At 42.2% G+C, this 26,747-nt stretch overlaps 1 protein-coding gene across 2 annotated transcripts in view; it reads right to left on the reverse strand.

The window, feature by feature from the left end:
- Window positions 1–26,747, reverse strand: part of Tnr (tenascin R) — a 343,283-nt gene that overhangs the window by 24,550 nt on the left and 291,986 nt on the right. For both annotated transcript variants that reach the window (XM_055624653.1, XM_055624654.1), the window contains 8 exons: window positions 25,931–26,194; window positions 24,282–24,551; window positions 23,070–23,189; window positions 22,025–22,171; window positions 19,266–19,385; window positions 16,427–16,570; window positions 15,718–15,848; window positions 14,694–14,826 (listed from right to left, as the gene is read on the reverse strand). In XM_055624653.1, coding sequence (XP_055480628.1) covers window positions 14,694–14,826; window positions 15,718–15,848; window positions 16,427–16,570; window positions 19,266–19,385; window positions 22,025–22,171; window positions 23,070–23,189; window positions 24,282–24,551; window positions 25,931–26,194 — 1,329 coding nt within the window. The remainder of the gene's footprint in view (window positions 1–14,693; window positions 14,827–15,717; window positions 15,849–16,426; window positions 16,571–19,265; window positions 19,386–22,024; window positions 22,172–23,069; window positions 23,190–24,281; window positions 24,552–25,930; window positions 26,195–26,747) is intronic.

Genomic DNA, 26,747 nt, shown 5'->3' on the forward strand with positions numbered 1-26,747 from the left:
CCAGAAAGCATTATGTTCAAATTAAACGTTTTCCCTTCAAAACTGACTTGTAGTAGCTTCAGAAAGGCTAATGAATTTTATTTCCAGCACGTGCTAGACCTCCTGAAAGCTCATATCTCACCTTTCCCTGGGATTTCAGGGGAACTAAAGTTCATGTTGTAGACACTTTTAAAAGGATTCAAATCTGTTCTTAGTTATTCTAAGTTAGACATAATGTAAGCACATGTAGTAAGCTGAGACGATTTGTTCTGGGGAAGGGGAATTTTAAGTATCCAAGAAGCTGTCATAAAAGAGGCATTCACTTATTTTTAAAGTTGGAAGATAAGAATAAGATCCACTGAAGGAATGTGTCTAAGGAGTGCCAAAGATGGATGGGATAAAGGTCTCAGATGGTGACTGGGAGAGAGAGGGCCATATGCCCAGCTTTCTCAGCTCCCATAGTAAGCTGGTAGGTGTGGGCAAGTGTGGGAGAGGTTGATGCATGGTTGCTGGGTGCACTTGCCTTACCCTTGACAAATTACAAGGCCATCTGGTTGTTAATAGATTCAATTTACCGTAATTTGGTCTATGGCATCAGTGGAAAGGCAATCAAGAGGCATTTCGCTTTTACAGACTATCAGAAGCAGCAACCTGGGATTTTCCTTGCCTCTGAACTTGGAGAAGATGCGACAGAAAGAATCTTTCCATTCTGCTCCAGCCTTCAAAGCATCCCAAGTTTGTCTCCAACTCACTAGTCCTCCATCAACATACTAGTTCCTTTAGTCTGATGAGAGGGAGAAGTTTGCTGGGAGTTCTCAAGTCGTGTACTTTTATTATCATTCGGATTCCTGTGTTCCATCCCAGATCTACCACGTCACACTGCCAAGTGGGGAGACAGGCTTAGGAGTCAGTAGCTTACCAAGGTGCTTCAGAGAGAACTTTTCGTAGTTTACCATTTTCTCTTCTCAGAAGCCAAGAGGTGGAAAGGTAAATGAGATGGCCTTGGGTGGATAACAGAATTAATCTCTCCCACCTCCTTGTCTCTTCTCTCTGTCTCTGTCTCTCTTCTTGTGTTCTTTCTTCCCCAGTAGCACTTCAACTTTCAGTTTGGGTGGAATAGAGAGGAGAAGGGTTTTTGGCCTTGAGTTTAAGCCTTCTGCTCCAGCCTTTACCTGCTACTTTGGAGGTATTGGATTTTGTTCAGATAACAATCATAAGAAAAAAAAACTCTCTCATGTTCTAATTGACCTGTTACACACAAGCTGGACTTCATATGTTTTAGAGGATTATCAGGACTGGCCGCAGGCATCCTCAACTCTCTGGATGCCATGCCATTTAATCTAATCAGGCAACTACCTTTAACCCCGAAACTGATCATCCTGATAATACTTCAGACCAAACACATAGTTAGGAGGCTCTTCTTCTTCTTCTTGTGCAGTAACTTGAACTTGGATGGATAAGGTAGCATTTATTTTTTAAAAGGCACAGGCTATGGTTATTACCAAGTTAGAAAGAAAGCAAAGCCAAGTTCTTGGGACACTGAAACATCTCCTTGTCAAGTACTTCTAGATGTAATTGTGAGATCCACGGGCCCAAGGCATTCACCAGAAGAATCACTCAGAAATTGGTTTGTGCTGGGCAGCAGAAGCTGAATGCTGAGTGGAGAGTAGCTATCTTCATGACACACAGGGCAATCAGATGGCTCTGTGCCAGTGGGGAGTGGCTTCTCTGTCCCTTCTCAGCCCTCACTTGTTTTCTGTCCTTGGATGCAGTCTTCAAAATGGTCAGATTTAATAGCTCTAGAGAGCCTCTGCCTGCTGTCCACTCTGATGGACTCAGCATAATGGCTCTAGAGAGCCTCTGCCTGCTTGTCCACTCTGATGGACTGAACATCCAAACTTAAGATGTGACATCAACACGTTCCTCAGAGAACAGCTGGCTGGTTTCTTGGTAAATGCAGAACAAAGTATGTTTCTTCACAGAATCATCTGCATTATTAAAATCAATGACCCATATTTGCAAAGGAACAAGTAAGACTTTGGGGTGCAGACTGAGTCTGTGAACAGAATCTAGTCATCAGTCAACCCATGTGAGCTTAATCTATCACTTCAACTTTCTCAGAGAAGTTTCAAGTTTACCAGCTTGTTTTCTTGTTATTCGCTTAACAAACATATGGGAAATGTGTCTTGATTTCTAAATCCCAGGCTAAGAGATGTGCATACACAGAAGGAGAAAAGCCATCTTTCAGTTGGCTAGTGGTCTTGTGGGAGAAACAAATACGATCTCAAGTTCCCAGTGCTCTGGGACAGAGACAAATTACAGGAGGATAGAAGGGCATCAAAGTGGGTGTGCGAGCGAGGCTGGGGGCTGGTGAAGAGGGGCTGAGAAATGGAGTCCTGGGATGGAGTGGAGTTTGACAAGTGCTACTCAGAAAGCTTTTTTAGGGACTGACAGAGATCAGCCACAAACCGGTAAAGAAGGCGATTGCAGGCATGTGGAAAAGCACAGACCATTCAGAAAACTGGAGATTTAGCTAAGAGACAGAACATTCCGTGGATGTGATGACAGTGACCAAACCATGCTGTGTAAGGAGAGGGACCTTCTACGAAGGCAACAGCGGCCGTACTCTATCTCTGCAGACACAGCATTACTTGAAATGAACACCTTGAATAAAAATTTTACACTGTCTCAACCTCTCCAGCCATTGTTGAACTATTCAGACTGTATCATGTAAGCTAATATAATAGATTTCCATTTATTATTTAAAAACCGTAGCGATAGGTTTGCTTTTTGCCACTTTCCCCCTAGCATTCAGAACAGAGCCTGACACATAGTAGGTGCCCCTTCAATAGCTGTTAGATATTTAGTGCCATTTGAGTGCCAACATTCATCTCCTGTAACATAGGCCTCAAAGTCAGATTTTCTGAAATCATTTGCAGTGCCATAATTCAGAGTAGGCAAGATACAATTCTGGTACTAGTAATATCTAAGATCTTTCTGTAGCATTTTTAAGATGGTTTTAAAGCAGTGGTTCTCAACCTTCCTAGTGCTGTGACTCTTTAATACAGTTCCTCATGTTGTGGTGACTGTCCAGCAACCATAAAATTATTTTTGTTGCCACTTTATAACTGTGATTTTGCTGCTGTTATGAATAATAATGCAAATATCTGACGTGTAGATTATCTGGTGTGTGACCCCTGTGAAAAGACTGTATGCCTCCCATGGGGGTCACAACCCACAGGCTGAGAACCAATGTTGTGTAATGTACAGTAAATAGTTGTACTGTTGAACAAGACTCATCTCTTTCCAAATGGGTGGCCACATGCCTTTGTCCCATTCAGTAGTACAACAGCTTTATGTCAGTCAGCTCAGCAACTTAGTTGGAAAGGACCACTCCTTAAATACCACCATCTTCTAGAGGTCCTCCAAGGTAAAATAATATAATACACAGAGTAGCAGGGGAGGCTTCTGGGAGGATATGAGGGGGATTCAAGCACAGACTCCTAGTAGCAGAGATCATTGGGACTAAAGAGGACATCCTCTAAATAGACTAGTCTTTTAGTAAAGGGCAAGGAACAACAACTTAAGCACAAAAACTTCGAAATTTACCCTGCCTATGAGATGTGTGGGGATAAAGACAGAGCAGATAGAGCAGAGATTGAGGGAACGTCCAACCTATGCCTGGCCCAACCAAAGACCCACCCTATTGGAGAGTGCCAACCCCTGACACTATGAATGATACACTGCTAAGCTTGCAGACAGATGCCTGACAGAGTTGTCCTCTGAGAGGCTCTACTCCACAGTACCTCAAAACAGATGCTGAGACTCACAGCCAAACATTGCTTAAGGGGTAGGGAGTCTTGGGGAATAGTGGGAGGAAAGAGAAAAGGACCCAGAAGTGACAGGAGCTCTGCTAGAAAAACAAAGAGCCAACTAACCAGGGCCCAGAGGGGTTTGCAGAGACTGAAGCATCAACCAAGGACCATGCATGAACTGGACCCCTACAAAGACATAGCAGATGGGCAGCTTAGGCTTCATGTGGTCCTCTAGCTATTTTTCAAAGCTTATTTTGTAGCTAAGAACCTCACCTTAAAAAGACTCCTCAGGCTCAGCTGGCTTCACTAGTGAGAACAGATTGAGAATTTGAAGATGAACTCACGTCAGTTTTATACAATCTCTTTCAGGAAAGAGAAAAGGTAAAAATCAAATAAATCTCTCAGTTTGGACAGCAAGTCCAGAATTATTCTTACTGAAATAAACAACTGGACAAAACAGTACTAAAAGACAGCACAAGTTGGATGATAGTTTTGAAATCTATTCTTCCTTCTCTAGGTTACCACAGAGAACTCATTCTGTGGCCGGTTTCATCTGCATTTGGCCTTTTTGACTACATGGACACATTGCCAAAAGTCAAATCTGATAATCCTAAGGGGAAATGGGCTTAAAGTATGGACTATCCATGTAGGCAAAACTGCTGAGGAACAAAACTGCTCTGAAACAAAGTTCACAATCGATATGTCATTGATTATCTAGTACAGTTTATTAGAAAGCATTTTATTAGATATGCTAACTTGATATAAAGAGGTAAGGAAAACTATCAACACCATGAGAAAAAAATAAGAAATTAAAATCCAGAAGAAATATTAACCTTGGATAATAGGGTTTAAAGTAACAGTGCAATAAATAAGATAAATAAATGATTTAGATGCAGTTAAAATATGAATAATGAACTGGAGTATCTGACTGAGACCATCTTTTAGAAGATAAGAGGTAAGAATAAAGAAGAAATCTAGGAGATCTGGAGCACGGCACATCCATTCTACCATCTAGTTAATAGAAGTTCTGAAAAAATATAAATAGGAAATAGTGCTTAAATGAATAATAAAGACAAATGTGTAAGAAGTACAGATAAAATGCTACCGATTTAGAAGCCTCATTGAATGTCAAACTAGAGAGAAAAAAAGATAAATGAATTCTTAGAATGAAGTGTGAGACTGTCAAAAAGAAATAAGACTGTGGGGCTGGGGAGATGGCTCCGTCGGTAAAGTGCCTGTCACACGAGCACCAGGACCCAGCACCCACGTCTTCACATGTCTGTAACCTCGGCACTGCTGAGACAGAGCTAGGCAGGTCCCGGGAGCTCACTGACCAGCTTTTCCAAATTGGCAAGGTCTTCAGTGAGCGAGCTGGTTTCAAGAAAGTGAGGTGGAAGAGTAATCAAAGAAGATACCCGATGTTGACTCCTGGCCTCGACGGACATATATGTACATGCACACCAGCACACATGCCCCCCCTCAACACACACACAAAGGGAAAAATATTAAAAAAAAATTCCAGACAGAAAACGCAGACACCTACAGAGCAAAATCTAACTGATGCTAGACTTCTTGCAGGCAATACTACACATGAAAAGACAAGAGAAGCCCAGTGTGCTGGCAGGCACCATTAGTTCCAGCATTTGGGAGGCACAGTCCTGTAGATTTCTGTGAGTCTGAGGTCATCCAGGGCTCGTAGGGAGAGCCTGTGTCTCAGAAAAAAAAATAAATCAAAAACAGTAATAAAACGGAATACCGGCCAGGGTTTTGTTTGTTCGTTTGTTTTGTTTTTAATGAAGTTGGAGAACCATGGAAATGTAAACAAGAAAAATGGATAGGCCAATTTTCTTTATGATTATAGATGTAAAACGTCTAAAGAGAGTTAACTAAATTCGAATGTATTAAATACTCATATTCAAGTGAAATTTTTCACTGATAGCAAACACATATTTTTTAAAAGGCACCAATGCAAGCCTTACCATCAATAAGCAGAAGTATAAAAACCACAACTTACTAAACTACCATTTGATAAAATTCAATGCAAAAACTCTTAACTTGAAACAGAAGAAAATTCTGTAACTTAGTGAGTGCTTCAAAACACAGATGTAAGCAAGCAATATTTTTCTTTATGGCTAGCCAATTAAATATTTTCTTTCTTTTAGGAAACAGTTGCAGTGTTAAAGAGGTCAGTGAATGAGTTGTTGGAGAGGATTATGCATCTGATGTTTTAACTGTGTTCTCATTGAGCATGTAAGCATGTCAAGGTTAGCGAACCTCACCACCATTGACAGCTTTGGAGGTTCCAGTTATTCATGCTCATGCTTGGGTACCTGGAGGTCAGTGTCGGGCGCCTAACTCTATTACTCTTCACCTTGTTTTTTGTGACAGGGTCTTTCACTAAACCTGTAACTCTTCTGTTCAGCTCGACTGGCTGGCTGGGCAAATCCCTGGGATGCCGCCTTCTCTGTCTCCCTAGTGATGGGATGCAGGCTTGGGTTGCCATTCCCTACCCCCACCAATGGCTTGGAAGCTCGGGATCAGAACTCAGGTCCTCATAGGTGCACAGCAAGCGGCACGTTATTTTTACTATCTCCACAGCTCCATATTTACCTAAAATATTAATAGAAACAATACATAACTACAATTAGTAAGAAACAGCATTACTAGATACTGGATCAATATATAAAATCAATAGTATTTTTCTGCATCAGCAGCAATCAAGTAGAAAATATTTTTTAATTAGATTCAAGTCACAAAGCAATAAAAATAATAAAATTTCCAGAAATCAACCAAGACCACAGGAATGCTGGGGGGTGGGTGGGGGTGGATTTTAACATTGTGAGAAACATAAAGATTATTTAAACAAATGGAAGATATAGTCTGTGAATTTTAGAAGGGATAACCTACTATAATAAAGATGTCAGTTCTTCTCAAATTAACTTATAAGTTCATTGCAATTCTAATCTAAATTTCATTTGGAGACTTCATATCTAAATGGGATAATTTCGATGACATGACACCTATGGAAAATTAAATGCCATCAAAGAGCTAAGTGAACCTTGAAAATGGGAGCCAATGAAACTAGTTTTAGCATGTGTAAATGTATTATAATCAACTCTAGATATAAATACACAATGTAGGCTTTGAGGGAAAAAAGCAGATGACTAGAGCATGAAATAAAATAGACAATTCAGAGTTTAGAGACAGATTATGTGCATGTATGAACTTAATATACAGGAAAGCATCACAAATCAGTGAACAGATGGCTCATTTAGTGCACAATGCTGGTGACACTGGTTCACTATATAAAGAAAAATGAAATGGTATCCCAGCTGCGTGCCACGTAGGAAATAGACAAAGTAGGATAATAAATCACAAAGTGAACAGAAGAATATCGAAGAATAGCTTTGGGTCTTTTGGTGGGAAAAGCCTTCTTAGTAAAGATGTTAGAGGCTCAAGTAATGCTGGATAATGCTATCAGGAACCCTGACAGGAAAATGAGCAAATGATAGGAACAGGTAATTTACAACAAAAGAAAACTCAACAGTCTAACAAACAGGGGGAGAGATGTTTAAATTCAAAGTTACTGTTACTTATAAGATTCATAAAAAATAATGAAACATCAGTTATACTTATCAGACTATCAAAAATTACAAGGCTGGACCAGGCTGCACTGTGTCAAGTCATTAGGAATGACATATGCTCCCAGCAAACGGGGCATTACTATGTGTCCAGTAACTATTTAAACTATATAAACCCACACCCTGGACCTATAAATTCCTCTTCTGGGTGTACAACCTTTGCACAGCTCACTGGTCCACAGAATGATACATAATGCAGCAACATTTGGGATTGTTCAAAAGTTGGAGATGATCTGAAGCCTGTCTTGGAGAGAGTGGAGACAAACATGATGGGCACACATCAAGTAATGTTTTACAGCTAGAAGTGAAAGACAGGTGACTCTAAAAGTGCCCAAACATAAAAGAATTGTAATGAATTATATAATCCAAAACACCTTATACATATTTAAATCATTCATAATCAAAACACTTCTGTAAGAATATGTTTTTCAAAGGCAGGAACAAGAGCCTGTCCATTTGACTTGTTGGAATGGTTGTATATGAAAGCCAGAAAAAGACCTGGGGCAAAAGGAAGTAAATGAGTGAATGCAGAGAGGGACCTTGTTGGAGGTTGATACTGATAACACACAATGAAGTGGGCAGTCGGGTGAATCCAAACCTCTGATCTGACATTTAGCTAGTCCTTTGTACATGCTTGGGATGGTATATTCATATAACATGATTAGTGCCCTAAGTCCTTCTCCATAGCCAGGCCTCAAAAGCAGGCTAAGGCAGACCTCTTTCTGTGTGTGTTTCTATTTGTCTGTCTGTCTGTCTCTCTCTCCTGCCCACCAGGCTTTGTTTGTTCTTTTGTTTCTCTGGGAAACAAAATATCAAACTGTTTCTAAGTGGTAGAGCAGTAGGAAATCTCCGTCCCCCCCGGCTCCTGCATGGATGAAGGGACATGTGGTATCCTGATATATAGGTCACCAGATTTCCCAACAGAAATCCTGATAACCATGGGTTTTTGCACAATCCACTACTCATTGCTTTGGAGTCCAGAATTTGCCAATTTTCATTCATTTTTACAACCTAAAAAGCTAAGTTTTGTGTCAGAGGAAATGCTAGTGTTTTTCTAGAGAGCGTCACAGAACAGCCTGACCTGGAAGGGAGATAGCAGGGGACAAAGGCAATAAAAAGAATGAAAATACAAAAGCAAAATAAACAGAACAGCAACCTCTTCTCATTACTCATCTCTAGCTACCTCTTCGCTTAACCTCAAGGTCAAGACAACCCTTTTGTAGCATTCCCTGTCTCTGCAGATGAGCTTTAGGGTGAGTCTTGTTTGCCTTTTATAGTATTAAAAGAGACAATGAAACCCGCCTCTCCGAAGATCATTTCACCGAGTCCCTGTGGCTCTGCGGGGAATATTTGTTTCCTCATTTAAATTCATGTCTCTAAAAGACAAGTAGACCTTGGATGAAATTTCAGGAGACAGCAAATTATAAATAATGTATCCATATTTTTTTCTTTCCCATACTACTTGTATATAATTCCCCCAGGAGTCTTGTGCAAACACCAGAGACAAGAGGACAGGAAGCTATTAACATGATGGAAAGATTGGAATGGGCTCATGTTGTTTGGTATGAACATAAGAAAAGGCGTCTTGATCAAAGGAGTTTTTGAGGCCAGCTCTTTTCTCTGATAACGATGATGGGGAGGAACTGGGAGGAGCAGAGGAAAGAAAAACAGTATATTATGTGAAAAAAAAAATTACATTCAATAAATAGAAAAATTAAAATATTATCATTATCACTATTACTAATTACTATTGGCATCTCAACTCTTTACCAGACAATTAGAAAAGCATCTGCTTGGGTAAGTCCTTTGTCTTGGTCATCCTGTGACAGAGTGAGTGTTTGTCAGTCATGTAGGCCACTTTGAAGCCAAATTTTAAACTCTGTTGCCTATCAGAAAAGGCACAGAAAACCCTCATACTTTCATTGCATCCTTAGAATAAGATGCTGGTAAGTGGAAAATGCAGATATTGTCAATTACGGTGAGAAGGATGATGACGGCAAAAAGGAAATCAGCCTCTAACTCCTTCAGCCTTGGTGTACTGTCCTGGTATAACTCTCAGTTCCCCAGACATCCTCAGCAGGATTAATTCATGCCTGCAGAGTCCAGTCAGGTAGCCTTTCAGTCTTTGATCAGTGCACATGGTCTATTCACTTTGGCTACTTTCCCTTTTCCAACCCCACCTTTAGGAAGCAAATGGCCATGCATTCTCTTCTTTAATAAAATTTCCTCTTGGCAGAGGTAGAAAAGATAGGTGCAGGGACTGGGGCAGGAAGTAAGCAATTATTAACCGGACAATGACATGCAGCCCAGCGTAATGTACCCAGGAAAATTTGTACTGCAGCAGCAGACAGAACCTGAAATTAGAGAGGGACTTTGGATTTTACACTCTGCAAGATGGACCTCTTTGTAGCATCCCTGCTTAGGGTATCAAGCCTCTTCTTCCTCTTCTTTAGTTTTCTTTTATCAAGAGATTCACTCTGAAGCTGATATTTAACTCTCCTGTTCATGCCTGTATATACCAGCCTTTGTAGATGGGATTTTGATATGCATTATTTCTGCCCAAGAAATTTTCACACAGCATCTAGTTGTCTCAGTGGTTTCTGATAAATCTCCAAAACAAAGCCAGCAGGTTTTGGGAAGCATCAGTGACCTAAATTTCAGCTTTCCATTAAAATAACAATAACTCTCAGACATGGATACTCCTTTGCTACATACCCGGAAATAGTGCTGAGTCACTTGCTGGTATCCTAAACTCTTCTCGGAGTGAGTGAGTAGCTCAGTTGGTAGCTTTATTCATTGCAAGTGCAAAGATGTTAGGCTCCTCAGTTTTCCTTCCTTCCTTCCTTCCTTCCTTCCTTCCTTCCTTCCTTCCTTCCTTCCTTCCTTCCTTCCTTCCTTCCTATTTTCTTTCTGAGTTGACACTGGCTATGTTTAAGCAGCCCAGTGTTAACTGGAGTCATGCAAGAACAACAAATCAACCTAAATTGATACCAACACTGCACTGGCCATCAAACCAAGCCACTAGCCAGCCTCCTCTTCAGACTTCCATGTAAGTTGTTATTATCTGATTTAACCTCCTAAGGCTCTGGCTAGATCTGGAGCCCCATGTCCAAACTACTGTATCTAACAGAGTGCAATGACAGTAACAGAAATGGTTGTACTTCTCTGTCCAGAGAGACCCTGAAAGGAGATTCAGCTGTAGATACCACAGAAACGTCAGACCTTTGACACAGTACTCACTACTGCCAGCTGTGACATCAGCAGGATGGGAATGAAATGCTCATACAACACTGAGCATTTTGGTGACAAGACGATTCCTTTAACCCAGTAAACAAGCAAAGCAAGAGCTCTGTGCATCTGTTAGCTGTTTTCCCTTTATGGCAAAAATTATCTTTTTTAAAATTTTAATTATTATTAATTATACTTTATTTACTTCGTATCCCCCCTGCAGCTCCCTCCCTCCTCCCCTCCCTACCCTATCCTCCCTTCCCTTTCTCCACACATGCCCCTCCCCAAGTCCACTGATAAGGGAATCCTCCTCTCCCTCCCTCTGATCCCAGTCTATCAGGTCTCATCAGGAGTGGCTGTACTGTCTTCCTCGGTGGCCTGGTAAGGCTGCTCCCCCGTCAGGGGGAGGTGACCAAAGAGCAGGCCAATCAGTTCATGTCAAAGACAGTCCCCATTCCCATTACTATGGAACCCACTTGGACACTGAACTGCCATGGGCTATATCTGTGCAGGGGTTCCAGGTCATCTCCATGAATGGTCTTTAGTTGGAGTATCAGTCTTAGCAAAGGCCCCTGTGCCCAGATTTTTTGGTTCTGCCGCTCTCCCTGTGGAGGTCCCATCTTTTCCAGGTCCTATTATTTCCCACTTTTTTTGTAAGATTCCCTGCACTCTGCCCAAAGGCTGGCCATAAGTCTCAGCATCTGCTTTGATACCCTGTAGGGAAGAGCCTTTCAGAGGCCCTCTGTGGCAGGCTCCTGTCCTGTTCTCTGTTTTTTCCTTCTTCTGATGTCCATCCTCTTTGCCTTTCAGGATGGGGATTGAGCATTTTAGCCAGAGTCCTCCTTGATTAGTTTCTTTAGGTGTATAGGTTTATCCTATATTATATGTCTAATATCCACTTATGAGTGAGTATATACCCCGTGTGTCTTTCTGCTTCTGGGACACCTATTTCAGGATGATCTTTTCTAGTTCCCACCATTTACCTGCAAATTTCATGATTTCCTTGTTTTTTATTTTCTTAATTCAGCAGAAAACTTTTCCCAACAGGTCTTTTAAGTGGTGGCTTCATTAAAGAACTCCTTAATTAGTCTATACATGTGCAGGGCTGAGTTTGAACAAGAGATAATACCTTAGTGCTTAATAAGTGATCTTTGAAACAGCAAAACAAACATCAGCCTCAGAAGAGACAAGTGTTCTCTAAGTTACACTTGCTAAGGATATATCTTGCTAAGGATTCATGTCTTAGTTGTGTGATCACAGTTTATTTTACTTTCCCATTAAATATTTGTTTTTGACTAATGAACTCAGGAAGACACTTTTTAAAGTATTGAAAAGTATTTTAAAAAACAAAGGAAAGGAACACATTCATTATTTTACAAACAGTGACTTTGAAGAATTTGATCAACTCTCTGTTTTGTCATCTAGAATGAGTGTATTGAGAGAAGAATAATTGGTGGGACTTTCTATTGTTTCTTTTGCGACAGAAGGGCAGGCTCTGGGACATGGAGGAAGACCCACACAATCTTTTGATGATGTGGGAAGTCTGTGTTTAGGGATGAGGGATATGCCCATATTAGTCCTGTTGATAGACATACTCTCATTCCCAAAATGTGAAAGTTTGTGCTGGGTAGAAAATTACACATCACAAACTATATAAGGTACATGGAGGTACAGAAAGGACTATTAGCAGTTTAGAATCAGGGCTAGACTATCTGGGATCAAATCTCAGCTTTCTAACTTAAAAGGTATAGGATCTTGGGTGAGTTATCTTATCTCTATAGTATCCTACTTCCCTTGCCTGTTTTAAAAAAATAATAATAGAGGTAGTAGTCTATAGGACAGAGGCTGTTGTCAGGGTAAATATTAGACATATAATATAGGATAATCATACTAAATTTTGTAAACCTAAAGAAGCTAAGCAAGAAGGAGGGCCTGGATAAGATGCTCAATCTTCATTCAGAAAAGCAAAAGGGATAGACATCGGAAGAAGGTGAAAACAGAGAACATGACAGGAGCCTACCACAGAGGGCCTCTGAAAGACTCTACCCAGCAGAGTATTAAAGCAGATGTTGAGACTCATAGCCAAACTTTGGGCAGAGTGCAGGGAATCTTATGAAAAAAGGGGGAGATAGAAAGACCTAGAGGGGTCTGGAGCTTCACAAGGAGAACAACAGAACAAAAAAATTTGGGCCCAGGGGTCTTTTCTGAGACTGATACTCCAACCAAAGACCATTCATGGAGATAACCTAGAACCCCTGCACAGATATAGCAGCTCTGTCTCCAAATGGGACTTCCTAGTAAGGGGAACAGGGGCTATCTCTGACATGAACTCAGTGGCTGGCTCTTTGATCACCTATCCCTGTGGGGGGGGGGCAATCTTACCAGGCCACAGAGGAAGACTATGAAAGACAGTCCTAATGAGACCTGATAGGCTAGGGTCAGATGGAAGGGGAGGAGGACCTCCCCTATCAGTGGACTGGGGGAGGCACATGGGAGGAGATGAGGGATGGAGGGTGGTATTGGGAGGGGACGAGGATGGAGGCTACTGCTGGGATACAAAATGAATAAATTGTAATAAATAAAAATGATTAATTAAAAACATTGTTAAATAATGCATAAAATGAATTTAGGACAATGCTTGCCAAAAAGTCATGTAAGTTTTTGATTTCCAAAAGCCTTCTCTTTTTAAAAAGTATCCTATTAAGCCAAGTTCACTCACATTTCTTTTTTTTTTCTCTTTCTTTCTTTTTTGTGTGTGGTGCTGGGGATTGAACCTGGGATCTCATCCATGTAGCTGAGCTATGTGCTAGTTTCTATTCCTGCACTTTAAAATGGTATTATCAGTAGTTTTGAAGATTGACTGAGATGCTAGATATACGAAAATACTTTGTGAGGGTTTATGAGGGTTCAGTACTAATGGTTTCTTCTGCTATTTTTACTAGAAATGTTGCTGAGGACAGGGTCAGGGGAAGGAGAGAGAGAAGGAAGAATGCTTTTTTTTTTTTCTAGAAAAACATGCAGAAGACTGAGCTGCCATGGGCTACATCTGTACAGGGGTTCTAGGTTATCTCCATGAATGGTCCTTGGTTGGAGTGTCAGTTTCAGAAAAGACCCCTAGGCCCAGAATTGTTTTGGTTCTGTTGCTCTCCTTCTGGAGCTCCTGTCCCCTCCAGGTCTTTCTATCTCCCCTTTTTTTCATAAGATTCCCTGCACTCTGCCCAAAGTTTGGCTATGAATCTCAACATCTGCTTTAATACCTTGCTGGGTAGAGTCTTTCAGAGGCCCTCTGTGGTATGCTCCTGTCCTGTTCCCTATTTTCACCTTCTTCCGAGGTCTACCCCTTTTGCCTTTCTGAATGAGGATTAAGCATCTTACCCAAGTAGGTTCCCTAGTAAGGGGAACAGGGGCTGTCTCTGATATGAACTTAATGGCTGGCTCTTTGATCACCTTCCCCTGAGGGGAGAGCAGCCTTACCAGGCCACAGAGGAAGACAATGCAGACAGTCCTGATGAGACCTGATAGGCTAGGATCAAATGGAAGGAGAGGAGGACCTCCCCTATCAGTGGACTAGGGAAGGGTCATGGAAGGAGAAGAGGGAGGGAGGGCTGAAGGAGGGAGCTACAGCTGGGATAGAAAGTGAATACATTGTAATAAATAAAAAATAAATAAAAAATAAAAAGTTAATAAAAAAGAATATGAATATAAAAATTATTAAATCAGTGTACACCAAAAAAAAAAAAAAAAAAAAGGAAAGGAAAGAAAAGAAAAACAGGCAGGAATTTGGAGCAAGAAGCAGCCTGACATCTCTAATTGGTGTTAGTTGGTCCACATGGACTACAGATTTGGGTTGATTGCTTCCATGATAACCTCAGTGATGGGGGTTTCCTGTTAGGGCTTTGGGAAAGGGGAAGGAAGAGAGAGAATTGAGTGTTTCTGTAGGCTCCCTCCAGGCCAAGGCTCAGCAGAGGTGCTGAGGAGACTGATGTCATGTAGGGAGAGGAAGGCATCAAAGTGACTCCAAGTCCCTCACCTGTGGTGAAGACAGTGGAGGTGAGGCTGCTCCGTGTGGCATCCTGAGCTGCCTGCAGGAGCACTGTGTAGTCTGTGTTCTCTGACAGGCCCTCCAGTCGGATCCAGGTGTCCTCGGCATCCACAATCAGCTCCTGCAGAGAGCCAGAATAAAGGAGGTTGGAGGGAGCAGCCAACTTGCAATATGGGACAGTAGGGAAGCTGGGTCAGCAATGCTGTCCTTTCCATCCCACAGTAGGGAGGAAACTGCCAAGAGGCGGGGAGGGCAGCTCCCATGTGAGGTGTGGACCACCTCCTATCTCACAAATGCACACGGGATAAATTTAGGTAAAAGGATTATTGAACCAGTCGCTTCCAACTGCACTGGGCTTGTAGGGTAGAAGAAGCTGAGGAAGCAGAATCCTAGGCCTCCCTACCATTATCAAACAGACCCGCTTTATTTCCACTTGTCCTCTAGAATTGACTTCCGCACATGACTTTCACTTTTAAAAAAGATCCCACAGCAAGGGAAGATTCGCTCACTAGCACTCTGGAGGATTGTTTAGACTGATCACATAAAACCACAATTTATCATCTCTGTACGATAGGCTACATAGATGCTGCTTTTATAATGCTTATTGAGGCATAAAAGTCTCAGGTTTATTATCTGGCTCATGTTTGCTTGGCCTCGTGAGCTAGAAATCATTCTGATAGCACAGGATTAGGAACCCGTCATGTTTTGCATCATAAATGCCAGAAACATCACCACGCCTAGTGATCCTGCAAGGTAGATTTTCCAGAAAGGACACTGACAGGGAGGGACAGTTTGTGCTTTGCCTCTGTGTGGGTAGAGAACAATAGCAAAGCCACACTTGGATATTTACTGGCTTGTAAACCTGGTCTCTCTCTCCCTAATAGCAGGCTGTGTGTCTAGTTTTCTGGTTGCCTGTGAAGGCTTCCTTCTCCATCCCTGCAATTTCCCTGGTCAGTTTCCACATGGCCTCACATGGGAGAAATGGTTTTCCCCCTTTCCAGCTAATGCTAACCTTGCGGCTTCCATCCGTAGTTTTGTATGTCAAGACATAGTTTTCAATCGCTGCTCTGGGCGGCTGCCAGGAGATCAGTGCGCTTTGCCTGGTGACTTCACTGGCTGTCAGGTTGGAAGGAGGGTCCAGGACTGCAAAGAAGGAGAAAATGCTGGGGGGGGGAGGGGTTCCCTATCTCTCTAACTCTTTCTTGTTTGATTTCAGGCATGGTAATCTTGTTCACAGAGCTGCTCGTATGCTAACCGTAGTTCTTGCTAGGATGAGAGCATAAAAGGTGCTATTATCCTTTGAAGCTACCCCCTCCCAAAGCATGCTTGGGCATGGCATCTCCCAACACAACTCTTTATGCTTAGGACCCTGAACCCATGTGACCATTCCCTTGCTTGAATTTGAAGGAGTCCTGTATCTGTTCTAGTGTTCTTCTGGTCATGCTGTCACCCAGAAGCAACCCACTACCACACCCAGCTTTCCAATGTTGCTCAGCATTTCTTGTGCCAGGTACAGTTTTAGTGCCAGACTTCCTTGCCTGGCTCTGCTACTGTCACATAGATCCAGGGTGTAGAAACAGAAGTGCTCATTAGCAGACCTATACAGGGGCAACATCCAGCCAAAACCTATAGCTCACTATCTACTCCATTACAAGGAAGCATCATGTTTAGGTCTCACAGAATCCTTCAGGGACACCAGCCATGCAGGAGCCTGTACTCACGTGTGGAGAAGTTGGTGGCGATGGTGCCACTCATGAGAGGCCCGCTGGCAGCATACATGGTGACAGTATAGTGAGTGCTAGGAAGCAGGTCAACAAGCTGGAATTCTTCACTGACTCCATCAACCAGGATGGTCTCTCCAGCAACTGAAATCAGATGCACAGAGCTAAGGAAAGACCTACCACATCTAAAGGCATTCCACATAGATTCGGTACGCGAGAATTCTGGGAAAGCTACAGATGGTGGAGCTTATTACTCTACACAAGGATCCTCATTTATTATTTATTTGTTTCTTTGTTCAGTCATTTATTTACTCTTCAGAAAAAGTATTCTGTATATGAAGGTTGAATAGTGTCTCTGCTTGGGCCTCTGCAATCAAGGAGTAAGAATAGTCCTTGTTTACCTGGCTGTTTTCCTCTGCCCACTTTTCTCAAGTGCTCCCTCTTTTAGACTGAGAAAATTCAGGCCCTGCTTTTCATTACATTTATATGACAGTTCTAAAGTTTCCATAGTCCTGACTGCCCCTCTCAGGACCAAAAATTTTATCAGAGTCTCTGCTGAAATGCAAAACTTGGGAGAGAACTCAGAACAGGAAATGGTATTGTTGATCAATGCTATAAACAGGGTCAGTCCTTTTCAGTGTCTGTCATTTGTATTACTCCAGCCTTTAGGACAGTGTCATTGCCATTTCATGATGAATTTATTAATAATCAGTGACTTTATCACTGGTTATTTTGATCCACAGGCAGAGTTATTGCCTTTATTTCTATCATCTTTTGCCTCGGTTGAATTTTGGACCACAGTTTCAAATTTTTAAAATATTTTTTTAATGTGGATTCAATCAATCAGTTTTATTTTATATACAAATTTTGTAAACATGCCTTTTGGGGACTTATTCAAGCTGTTAATAAAACTGTTCATTAGATCAGAGCCAAGCCCTCTGTTAGACAATTAGAATATTTCTAAGCCATACAGTATTTAACAAAGTTTATTAAGCACATCTCAAAACTAGGTCAGACCTGACATTTCAAGTTTGTTGTGATCTAATGCAAATATAACAAGGCATATAAGGCTATTCAAACAATCTAAAACTCTTGGAAGAATGTACATAATGACCATGTTTTTGCTATCCTACCTACCTTGCGATATCCTGCCATCCATCACTGCTCTTCTGCACTAACCATGACAGGTTCTCAAATGCTCATTTTTCTCCAAATACAGAATGGCTACGCTTTTCCTTAGAACTTTCTTTTGTCGTTTTTACTTTTTCTGAGATCTTGCTCTTTTCTTCCCTTCATTACTCCAGTTCTAAATCATGATGGCCCTTTGGGTATACTCACAATACTCTGTCTTGCATATTTCATGCCACAGCTCATGTCAAGCTGTATTTCCTTCTCTGCATCATCACTAGAAGTGAGCTCCATAAAGATAAGAGCTCACGCTTTGCTTCTGGGTCTTTCTAGGCTTAGTGAGTACATGGCCCATGGGAGGTTATCAAGAGCATTTGCCGAAAGAACAGATGTGAATGGAGAGGATGGACCGTGTAACTTGTCACTGTGAGCAGGTGTGCCTGACTGCCTTAGGGGAACCAGGGATACTTTGTCAAAACTAACACCCAAAAGATAGATTTTCTAGGTTGACTCTTGGGGAGCGAATTTCCTGGTGGAGAAAATGGCACATGGGAAATGTATAGAGGCTCTGAAGGCTTAAAAAGCCCAAAAGACATTCTGGTTTAAGAAATGCTGAGTCATGGTACTCACAGAGAGGCAGTAGCAGTTGGATGGGCTCTGCAAGAACACAGAAGGCTGGGATGTATCCATAACATCCTTATTTGAGGAGGATTAGGCAGTCAGCTGTATACCTATCAATCCAAACGTGTGGTTTCTCGAGGCACTATTCAATCTTAACTAAAGATTTGATGATAGTCAGTTTTCTGATGCCTATCTGAAACCCAATGTGCTAATAGAGTTGCAAGTCCAAACCAAACCAAACCAAAATCAACAAGGAGGCTTTGTGAGCCTGCTGGCCCACAGCAATGACTAATGCCTTTTCCATTTTATTTGATAGCCTGTGTTACTTTCCATTTTCCCAAACTTTGACAATAAATTATTCTTTGCCGCTTGCGGAATTGGCTTTCTTTTCCATCTCTGAAAGTTAAGATGTCTGCCTGCCTTCTGTTCTCTGGTATCTTTGTTCCCTAGATTCCTGACTATAACCCACAAAAATTCTGTGTTCACATGTTTGGACACATAATTTCCCTAAGCCTAGATATTTGGAATAATCTTCTGTTTTGCTTTGAGCATGTATGTTCAACTTCAAATAGTGTAAGGTGAATGAGCATCATGAAAACAGCATTGATATTCAAATCTTTGTATTGATTCAAATTTTTGGGCTGGATGTGACCAGTAAAACAGAAACATTGCTCAGCAGTTCTGAATTTATGGTCATCTGCTATCTGCTCTAAGTTTAATCCTATAACTTTAGTATTTTTCTTGCTCTGTAAACATCTACAAAATTCTTCTTTCTTACCTGTAGTCCTTTGGTGAAAATCTTCACTCAATTCTGAGCTTTGTCTTTAGTATTAGTTCTAATTTTTTTATTTGTTCTTGGTTGCTCACTTTCCTTGAATGTTTCAGACTGAGCTTTTGTGAGTTTCATCATCAGTTGTTTACAGGAGTTGGGGCATATCTTTAGGTATTTATGGGGCTTAAAGGCCTACATAATTTCCCCAACCTAGGGTAAATTTTTGTTTGATTTTCCAATGGAAAAAATGAATCACTTCTTCAATTCCATCCTGACTTGCAGCTCCAGTTCCCACCACCCCGACCCGCAGATACTCACTTGCAAAGTGTGTGAGGACAATGACGTAGTTCTCCACTTCACCCATGGGTGCTTTCCACTGAAGCAGGGCTTCTGTGGGGGTGATGTTGGTAGCAATCAGATCCACGGGGCTATCCATGGCTAGAAAAGAACAGGAAAATACCAGGTTAAAGAAAGATGAACTACAGAATATAAGTAGCACAAACCATCAGAATTTTCCCATGTGGAGCACATCGGTCACTGTGCTGGATAAAACTATGGAATGGAGACAATTTTTTTTTTCCTGTCTGTCAGGCTCCACCAATCCCTTTCTTTATTCTAGTTTTCAAATATCCGCTTTCCTCCAATTGTCCTAAGCACTTCTTTTAAATTAATTCATTAACTTATTTTGTGTAGAATTCTTTGACCCGTTCAATGGGAAATGGAAAATTCAAAATACGGTTGTATTTTAGATATATCAATCTAAACCGTATGAAGAACCTATAGAAAAATCTTATGATTCTTTAGTTACTGAGATAATGTTGCTTTCTGGCCCACTGTTCTTTCACACGTGCAAGGGTGAGCTCTGCGGAAAGATCTCTGTCTGTGAACTTAAGGGAATGTGGTGGAAGTTCAGGGGCACCAGCACCGATGACCTGGTCACAGAATCAAATCCATTTCCTGAGTTCTCATTTCACCACTCACAAGCTTCACTCTGGACTGTGCTCAGAGCACCTTTTTTGTTGCATAGAGAGACAAGGAGATTTGTATAAGCTTAGGGAAGCTAAGATTGCCTGTCAGGGGAAGAAAGTTTGCTTGTGAATGGATTATGACTTTACTTACCCATGCTTGTAACCCTTGGACTTACATGCTTCCCTTTTATAAAGTTGGAAGTTATTTATGAACGGATGTTATTACAACAGTTTTAGTGTTAGCTCAACCTGAGTCACACAATTTATGTTTGGGAACCAAGATCCACTGTTGGTCTAACCCTGTTCTTTAATTAAATGAGCTGTATTTGGTGTTTTTGTTTTCTCTCTCTCCTCTTTTCGCTTATGTTCCTCATCCCAAAGTAACAACAACAATAATAAAACCCTTTACAATGTAATGTTTTGAATTTTATCTATAATCTGTGCTTTCAAAAACATCTTCAAATTCAGCTCTTACTATAGTTGGATAATTTCTGAGATGTATATGATCTCTTGAAAGAGTTTTTTGTTTCTACAAGTTTTAAGATCATTGTGACAACTTTAAAACAAACAAAGATACTTCTGAGCACAACCCAGTTGCTGAAAGTTATCAGAACCACTCTGGCTAACTCAAAGGAGAGCAGAGGGGCTTGGTATGTTACTGGGTTTCTGACTTTGGGTTGTCTGCCGCCTGTGGCCAAGAACCTCAGGAGTTAGCTTATGGACTGAGACACAGCATTCTTATCTTGGGAACAAGATGTTCTCAAATTCCATTTTATGATTTTTCAATGAGAAAATATGGCAGACTTTCAGGAGGGCAGGTAAGGGCTTTCTTAGCTCAATGGACACTACATTTATTAACTAGATGCTTTAACAATCACAGATAATTAGAGGATTAGGGCCCAACTGACAAAACATAGCTACTGCATCTACAATCACGGACCTGGAAAGAGGGAGACTAGGAGAGGTTAGAAATATCCTGTGCTGTCCTGAGAAAGGTGCTTCTGTATGTTTGGGAAAGATGTTTTTGCCACTGTGTAAAGAGATGCTGTTCTGGTGCCTGTAAAAGTATCTACAAAGTAGTGAGGAATTCTTAGGCACATTTCCCTCCTTCAGGAAACACCATCTCCAGGGAAATTAAGCAGCTTTGGGAAATCCAGGTGTTCTCTTAATGAGGCAGGCTGAATGTTTTCCTATGTGTGGAGAAAACTATGGTTTAATTTAGAAGGTCTGTTCTTGATGCTGAGGATAGAAACTGGTGGCTGTGCCTTCCAGTGACATCTATACCAAACTTTTGCTAATTCTACATGATACGCTTGCTTACAACCAGAGAGGGAAGGCTAGTGGAGCTGCTGAAAGCAAGTCTTGCCCTTGGCCTTATCCAAAGAGCTAGTTTTCTGAAGAAGGCATGGAAGGAGTATTTCTCTTTTCCACTTTCTAAATTTCAAGCTCGTCTTTCTTCCCTCCCTCCCTCCCTCCCTCTGGAGCTCCTTCTGTGATGGGCCTTGAGGACACAGAGGACATTTGGATTCACTTAGATATCCTATAGGAGAACAAGGACTACATATAGCATTCCTGCCAGCAGCTGAGGATGTCAACCTCACCTCCACTACCTTAATATAGGTGAAGGACTTAGAACCTTTTCCCTGGGGCAAAGGCAACACAGCTATGGGGTAGACATAGATGATGAATAATCTCATCCCCCAGTTTCTTATAACTGGAATAACAACTCTTCTGAGGTCCCCCTATCCCCCCGCCCCAAGTCTTAAAGACATCCTATGCTTCAAATGCTTGCTGTGGACCCTCTCTCCATCATGCTTCTTTGAAAGGGCACTCTTCATAGCAGACATTCCATGAAAATTCCTAGCCTGAACCAGCAAGACTCCTCCAGTGTGACTAACTAAACTCCTATTATTAGACAGAACAGTCTGTGGGGAGAGAAACCATAACTCGTCCTTCAGTGAGTCAGAGGAGCCAAGGAATGATGTCTCAGGTCCTGGAGCCAGTATGCGCTGTATGTGCTGGAATGATTTCAACCCGCTTCCTGTGTTCTTTGCTTCAAGCCTGCTGCTTGTGTCCTGACCTGCTACCCAAGAAGTGAGACATGTTTACCTGTGTGCACCAGGGTGCAGATGCGCTCACTCTCCTCCCTGCCCCGAACGCTGTTGAGGCTTATTTCATATTCAGTAGCTGGATACAGCCTGGTGATGGTGAACTCTGTCACAGTGTTGGGCACCACGGAGCTGTCCAGCCGCCCCACTGAGGAAGAACAAAGTCCATCATTAAAAGTTCAACAGCTCTCTCATCAGTCGGTCCGTGGCTCAGTATACATCGGGACAATGGGTCGTGAAGCACAGATGGATGGTGGCTCAGCATGCCATAGGGACGGGAAGGCGGATAAATGATTCATAAGATGGTAATGGTGGAGTCTGAATAAATCTTACAGGCTGCCCTCACTCTTTTATTTTATGGGCTCTTTTAGAACAAAAGCAAACAAACTATTAGGTAGGTTTCTGTCAGACTGCCATCCTCTGAGGTGACCATATCAAGGCAGTATAATGGGGAGAGCTGCAAAAAGTGCTCTAGACAGCCCAGAGAAAGGTAGCCTGGGAAGCTACCCTACCCCTGGCTGGAAGTGAGCATCCCCTCCACTTTGTGAACAATGCCTCATGCACCAGCAAAAACTGGCAGTATGCAGGCAGGGTCTCAGCCAACTCCTCTGACTCACACATTGGCTACAATGGCAGAATTGGGATCACATCACCGCCGTTTCCCCCAGGGCTCCATATGGCTCCACTGGGTCTTTATCTGTATCCTGGATTCTAGTTTTATACTTCATGCTCAGGACCGTATGTGGAGCCCTGGCTCTTGGCAAAGCCTTTTGGATTTCATCGTTTCTCACTGCATAGCTTAGCTAATGGTGTCCAGATAGGTCCACCCGTGAGGTGTTTGGCTTTCTTGGTAATGTAATCGAGCCTATTTTGGGAGGAGTTGGGGAGCTTGGGTTTCCCTGTTGTTCTTCACTGATACACTCTCATTTTGAGGGCATGTGCTACAGAGAGGGAACAATGTCCTGCAGTGGTCATAGTGCCCCCACAATAATCTCTACCCAGCTTCAAATCTCATTTCTTTTTGGGAAATGAAATCATATCATTACCTTGTGTGGGTCGGTATGATACTCGGTAGTAATCAAACGGTGCGACAGGAGGGCTCCAGGAAACCGTCAGCGAATCCTTAGTCACATTGCTAATTGTGATGTTTTTGGGGGGATCAATTCCTACAAAGATCAGGGAGTTGTGGGGGAAAGACGGAAGCACAGTTTGAAAATGGAATATCTATTCCTAGCTTTGTATTGGTCTGTTAGTGTCCCATAGGCATGGCCCTACATAAGTAACTGGGCATCGTTTGCATGATGGTCAGTGTGATGCCACACCAGTATCATTGTAGCTAGAGCCAAAGCCAGTTATGAACATTCTAACAGCAGGAAGCTAAATTGGCAAAATTTATACTTCTGTGCAGCAATTACTGCCTATCTCTCCCCACTAGAAACTTCCCTCTAAGTCCATTGTTTTTATTTCAAATAGAGAATTACATAGTTATCTTCTCTGAGGGAAACTTCTCTTAGAAAGACCCAACTCTGCTGCTCTTAGTTTTTAGCAGCCACTTTCGATTCAACTTGGGAAAACTGCCTATTAGCTGTAGAAAGATTTTAGAGCACAAATCTCAAACAAATATTCTTTCCTAGGTTGTATTTTGTTTGTGGTGCCTGCTTAAATCATGTGGCTGTATCAGCTGACTGTTTAACATACTTTTCCAGTTTGTCAGTATGTAGGGAAGTACCTAAACACAGGTGTACAAACATGTCATATTTGGGATTGGATTTGCAAATAATCCAATGGAAGTAGATTATTCATTCATCTTGGAGTGCTGTGGTCTCCAAACAAAGTGCAAATCAACTCCAATCTCTGGGGGCTAGGTCACCGCATGGTCCTATGCTAGCTCTGAGGAAGAACCACTTGTTAGGCAGTCAAGAGATGGCTCTCCAGAGTAGAAACATAATCTTTTCTTCCAGAAAGATTCCCTTGGAGACAAGCTTTTCCCAGGACTTCTTCCTAGACCGGTAGATTTAGGACTAATGCACTCAAGAGTTAAGCCCTCAGAGCACTGGGTCTCTCCTGCTTTTGAAATGGGAGTTTCTCATCTTCTGTCTCTTCCATAGCCCTGAAAGAAGTAGATGCCTCAGAAAAACTCACAGACGCCTATGTGCCATAGACACATAGAAACATTTATTGAATGTTTCCCCTTTAGATTGTATCGGCTTGTCAAAGGCTGAAGTGAGAACCCTCTTCACCAGCCTTTCCATCCTCACCTGTAGTGATGGAACCAACTATGGGCTCTGAGGTTACTGTTCCATGTACAGCTACAAGGTTCACTATATATTCTGTGGCTGGTTGTAGACCCATCAGGACAGCATGCCTCTTGGTGGCATCCAAGAGGACCTCCATCATCTCTTCCTCTTCATCCCTGGGGCTGTAATTCAGAATGAGTCTGTCTGCTGGGGGGGATGGGTCACTCCAGGTGATGTTGACACTGGAGGAGGTCACATGAGAGAAGTGCAAATGGGAGATAGGGCGGAAGCCTACAAAACAGAGAAGATTGGTTGCTCTGAAACATGTGTGGCAGCAGGCCATTAAGCAGAAGAGATTCTTGATTTCCTTCTATGCTAATGAAGACTACCCTTTCTTTTTTATTTATTTTTGTTTTTTTATAATTTATTCACATTTTATCCCAATTATAACCCCTTCCCTTGTCTCCTTCCAGTCCCACCTCCCCTCATTCTTTCCCCCATTCCCTCACCTACAGCTCAGAAGAGGGGAGTCCTCCTCCCCTACCAACTGACCCCTGCCTATCAAGTCTCATTAGGACTGCCTGCATCCTCTTCCTCTGTTGCCTGGCTAGGCCTCCCTGCCAGGAGGAAGTAATCAAAGAGCAGGCATTAGAGTCCATGTCAGAGACATCCCCTGTTCCCCTAACTAGGGGGCCCATATGAAGACTGAGCTTCCTATGAGCACATCTTAAGCAGGGGGCCTAGGTTGTCTCCTTGCATGGTCTTTGGTTGGAGTATCAGTCTCTGCAGGCCCCCTGGGCCCAGATTTGTTGGCTTTGTTGGTTTCCTTTTGGAGTTCCTGTCTCCTCCAGGTCCTTATATTCCCCCTGCCCCCACCTCTTCCATATGACTCCCTGTGCTCTGCCCAAAGTTTGGCTGTGAGTCTTAGCATCTGTTTTGATCCCTGCTGGGTAGAGTCTTTCAGAGGACATATATAGCAGGTTCCTGTCCTGTTCCCTCTCTTCAGTTGTTTCCAGTGTCTATTCCATTTGCCTTTCTGAATGAGAATTAAGCATCCACTCTAGGGTCCTCCTCGTTATTTATCTTCTTTAGGTCTGTGGGTTGTAGTATGGTTTTCTCGCATCATATGGCTAATATCCACTTATAAGTGAGTATATACCATGTGTGTCTTTCTGGTTTTGGGTTACCTCAATCCGAATGATCTTTTCTAGTTCCATCGAGGGCTATACCTATACCTGCTGGCTCAGAGGTCCAACCTCCTCACATTCTTGTCTACTCTTTCCAAGCCATATGGTGGACAGTCAAGAAAAATAAAACTAGACATATCTCTGAAATATTCATTAAACTGATCTAAGATTTTAAAACTTCTAACTTGGGAAAAATGTGGCACAGAGCTTTAGCATTCTCACTGATTTATTGCAGGAAGGGCAAACAGACAAAGCAACTCCTGTGTCTAGATTGTAAAAATCAAACATAAAATTTCAGATCCTTGCTCCCTCCCTCCCATTACTTCCAAACATTTTCTTTTCATGCATATATTAGTTTTTCCTCTTTTCCCCTACACTTCTCCTATAATTTTCTCTTTTGGAAGACTGGGGCATCTGAATGACCTTCTCACATTAAGCTCTATTTATTCCTGGCCCTCACTGAGATGTCTGTTCCCCTGCTACCTGTGAAGGCATCCACAGTGGACTCCAGGCTCTGTTGCCGACCCCTCTCTGCTGTGATGGAGATGATGTATTCTGCTCCAGGCTCTAGATCTGTCAGTGTATATGAAGTCCTGTCCCTAGGCACAGTGACTTCTGAGGAGATCCCAGAAGATGGCGTAAAAGTAATTCGGTAGTGATCAATGGGACCACTGGCCTTGGTCCAGATGAGAGAGATAGAGGTCTCTGAGGAGGCTGTCACCATGAGGTCTCGAGGATTGTCAAGTTCTGTGGATTACAATAAGTTGCATTCATTCATTCATTCATTCATTCATTCATTCATTCATTCATTCATTGTCTTAGAGTAAACAGGTCTTGAACTCAGTATGTATCAGAGGATGATCTTGAACGTCTGATTCTCTTGCCTCTACCTCCCAAGTGTGAGATTATAAGCATGTACCACTTCACTTGGCAACTGGCCCTCACTTGGCAATTTCACACTGGCTGCTTAGGACAGTCATTAGTTATTGGCCTACGTTGTGTGTCTCTAGGCTGTCAGTATGACATGAGCCCTGTTGACCATGAGCCCTAGCTTGTCATGGCTGATATTCTTCTTGAATTTTGTTGAGCAGCTTCCTTTTGAAAGAAGGCCAGTGATATGGTAAACAGATGGACAATCTGCAGAAGGGCATTATTAGCAGTGACAGCACTGGGATGCATCCACAACTGGAATACATCTAGCTGCGGATATCCTTATTTTCACTCATCCTCCTTCCCTGTTTGGGAAGCCAAACAGGAGCTAGTACCATGCTGGATAAGGCATTCATGGGAACTAAGGTTC

This window comes from Psammomys obesus, unplaced genomic scaffold (genome assembly GCF_907164565.1).
Source record: "Psammomys obesus unplaced genomic scaffold, mPsaObe1.curated_primary_1811, whole genome shotgun sequence".
Classification (NCBI taxonomy): Eukaryota; Metazoa; Chordata; class Mammalia; order Rodentia; family Muridae; genus Psammomys; species Psammomys obesus.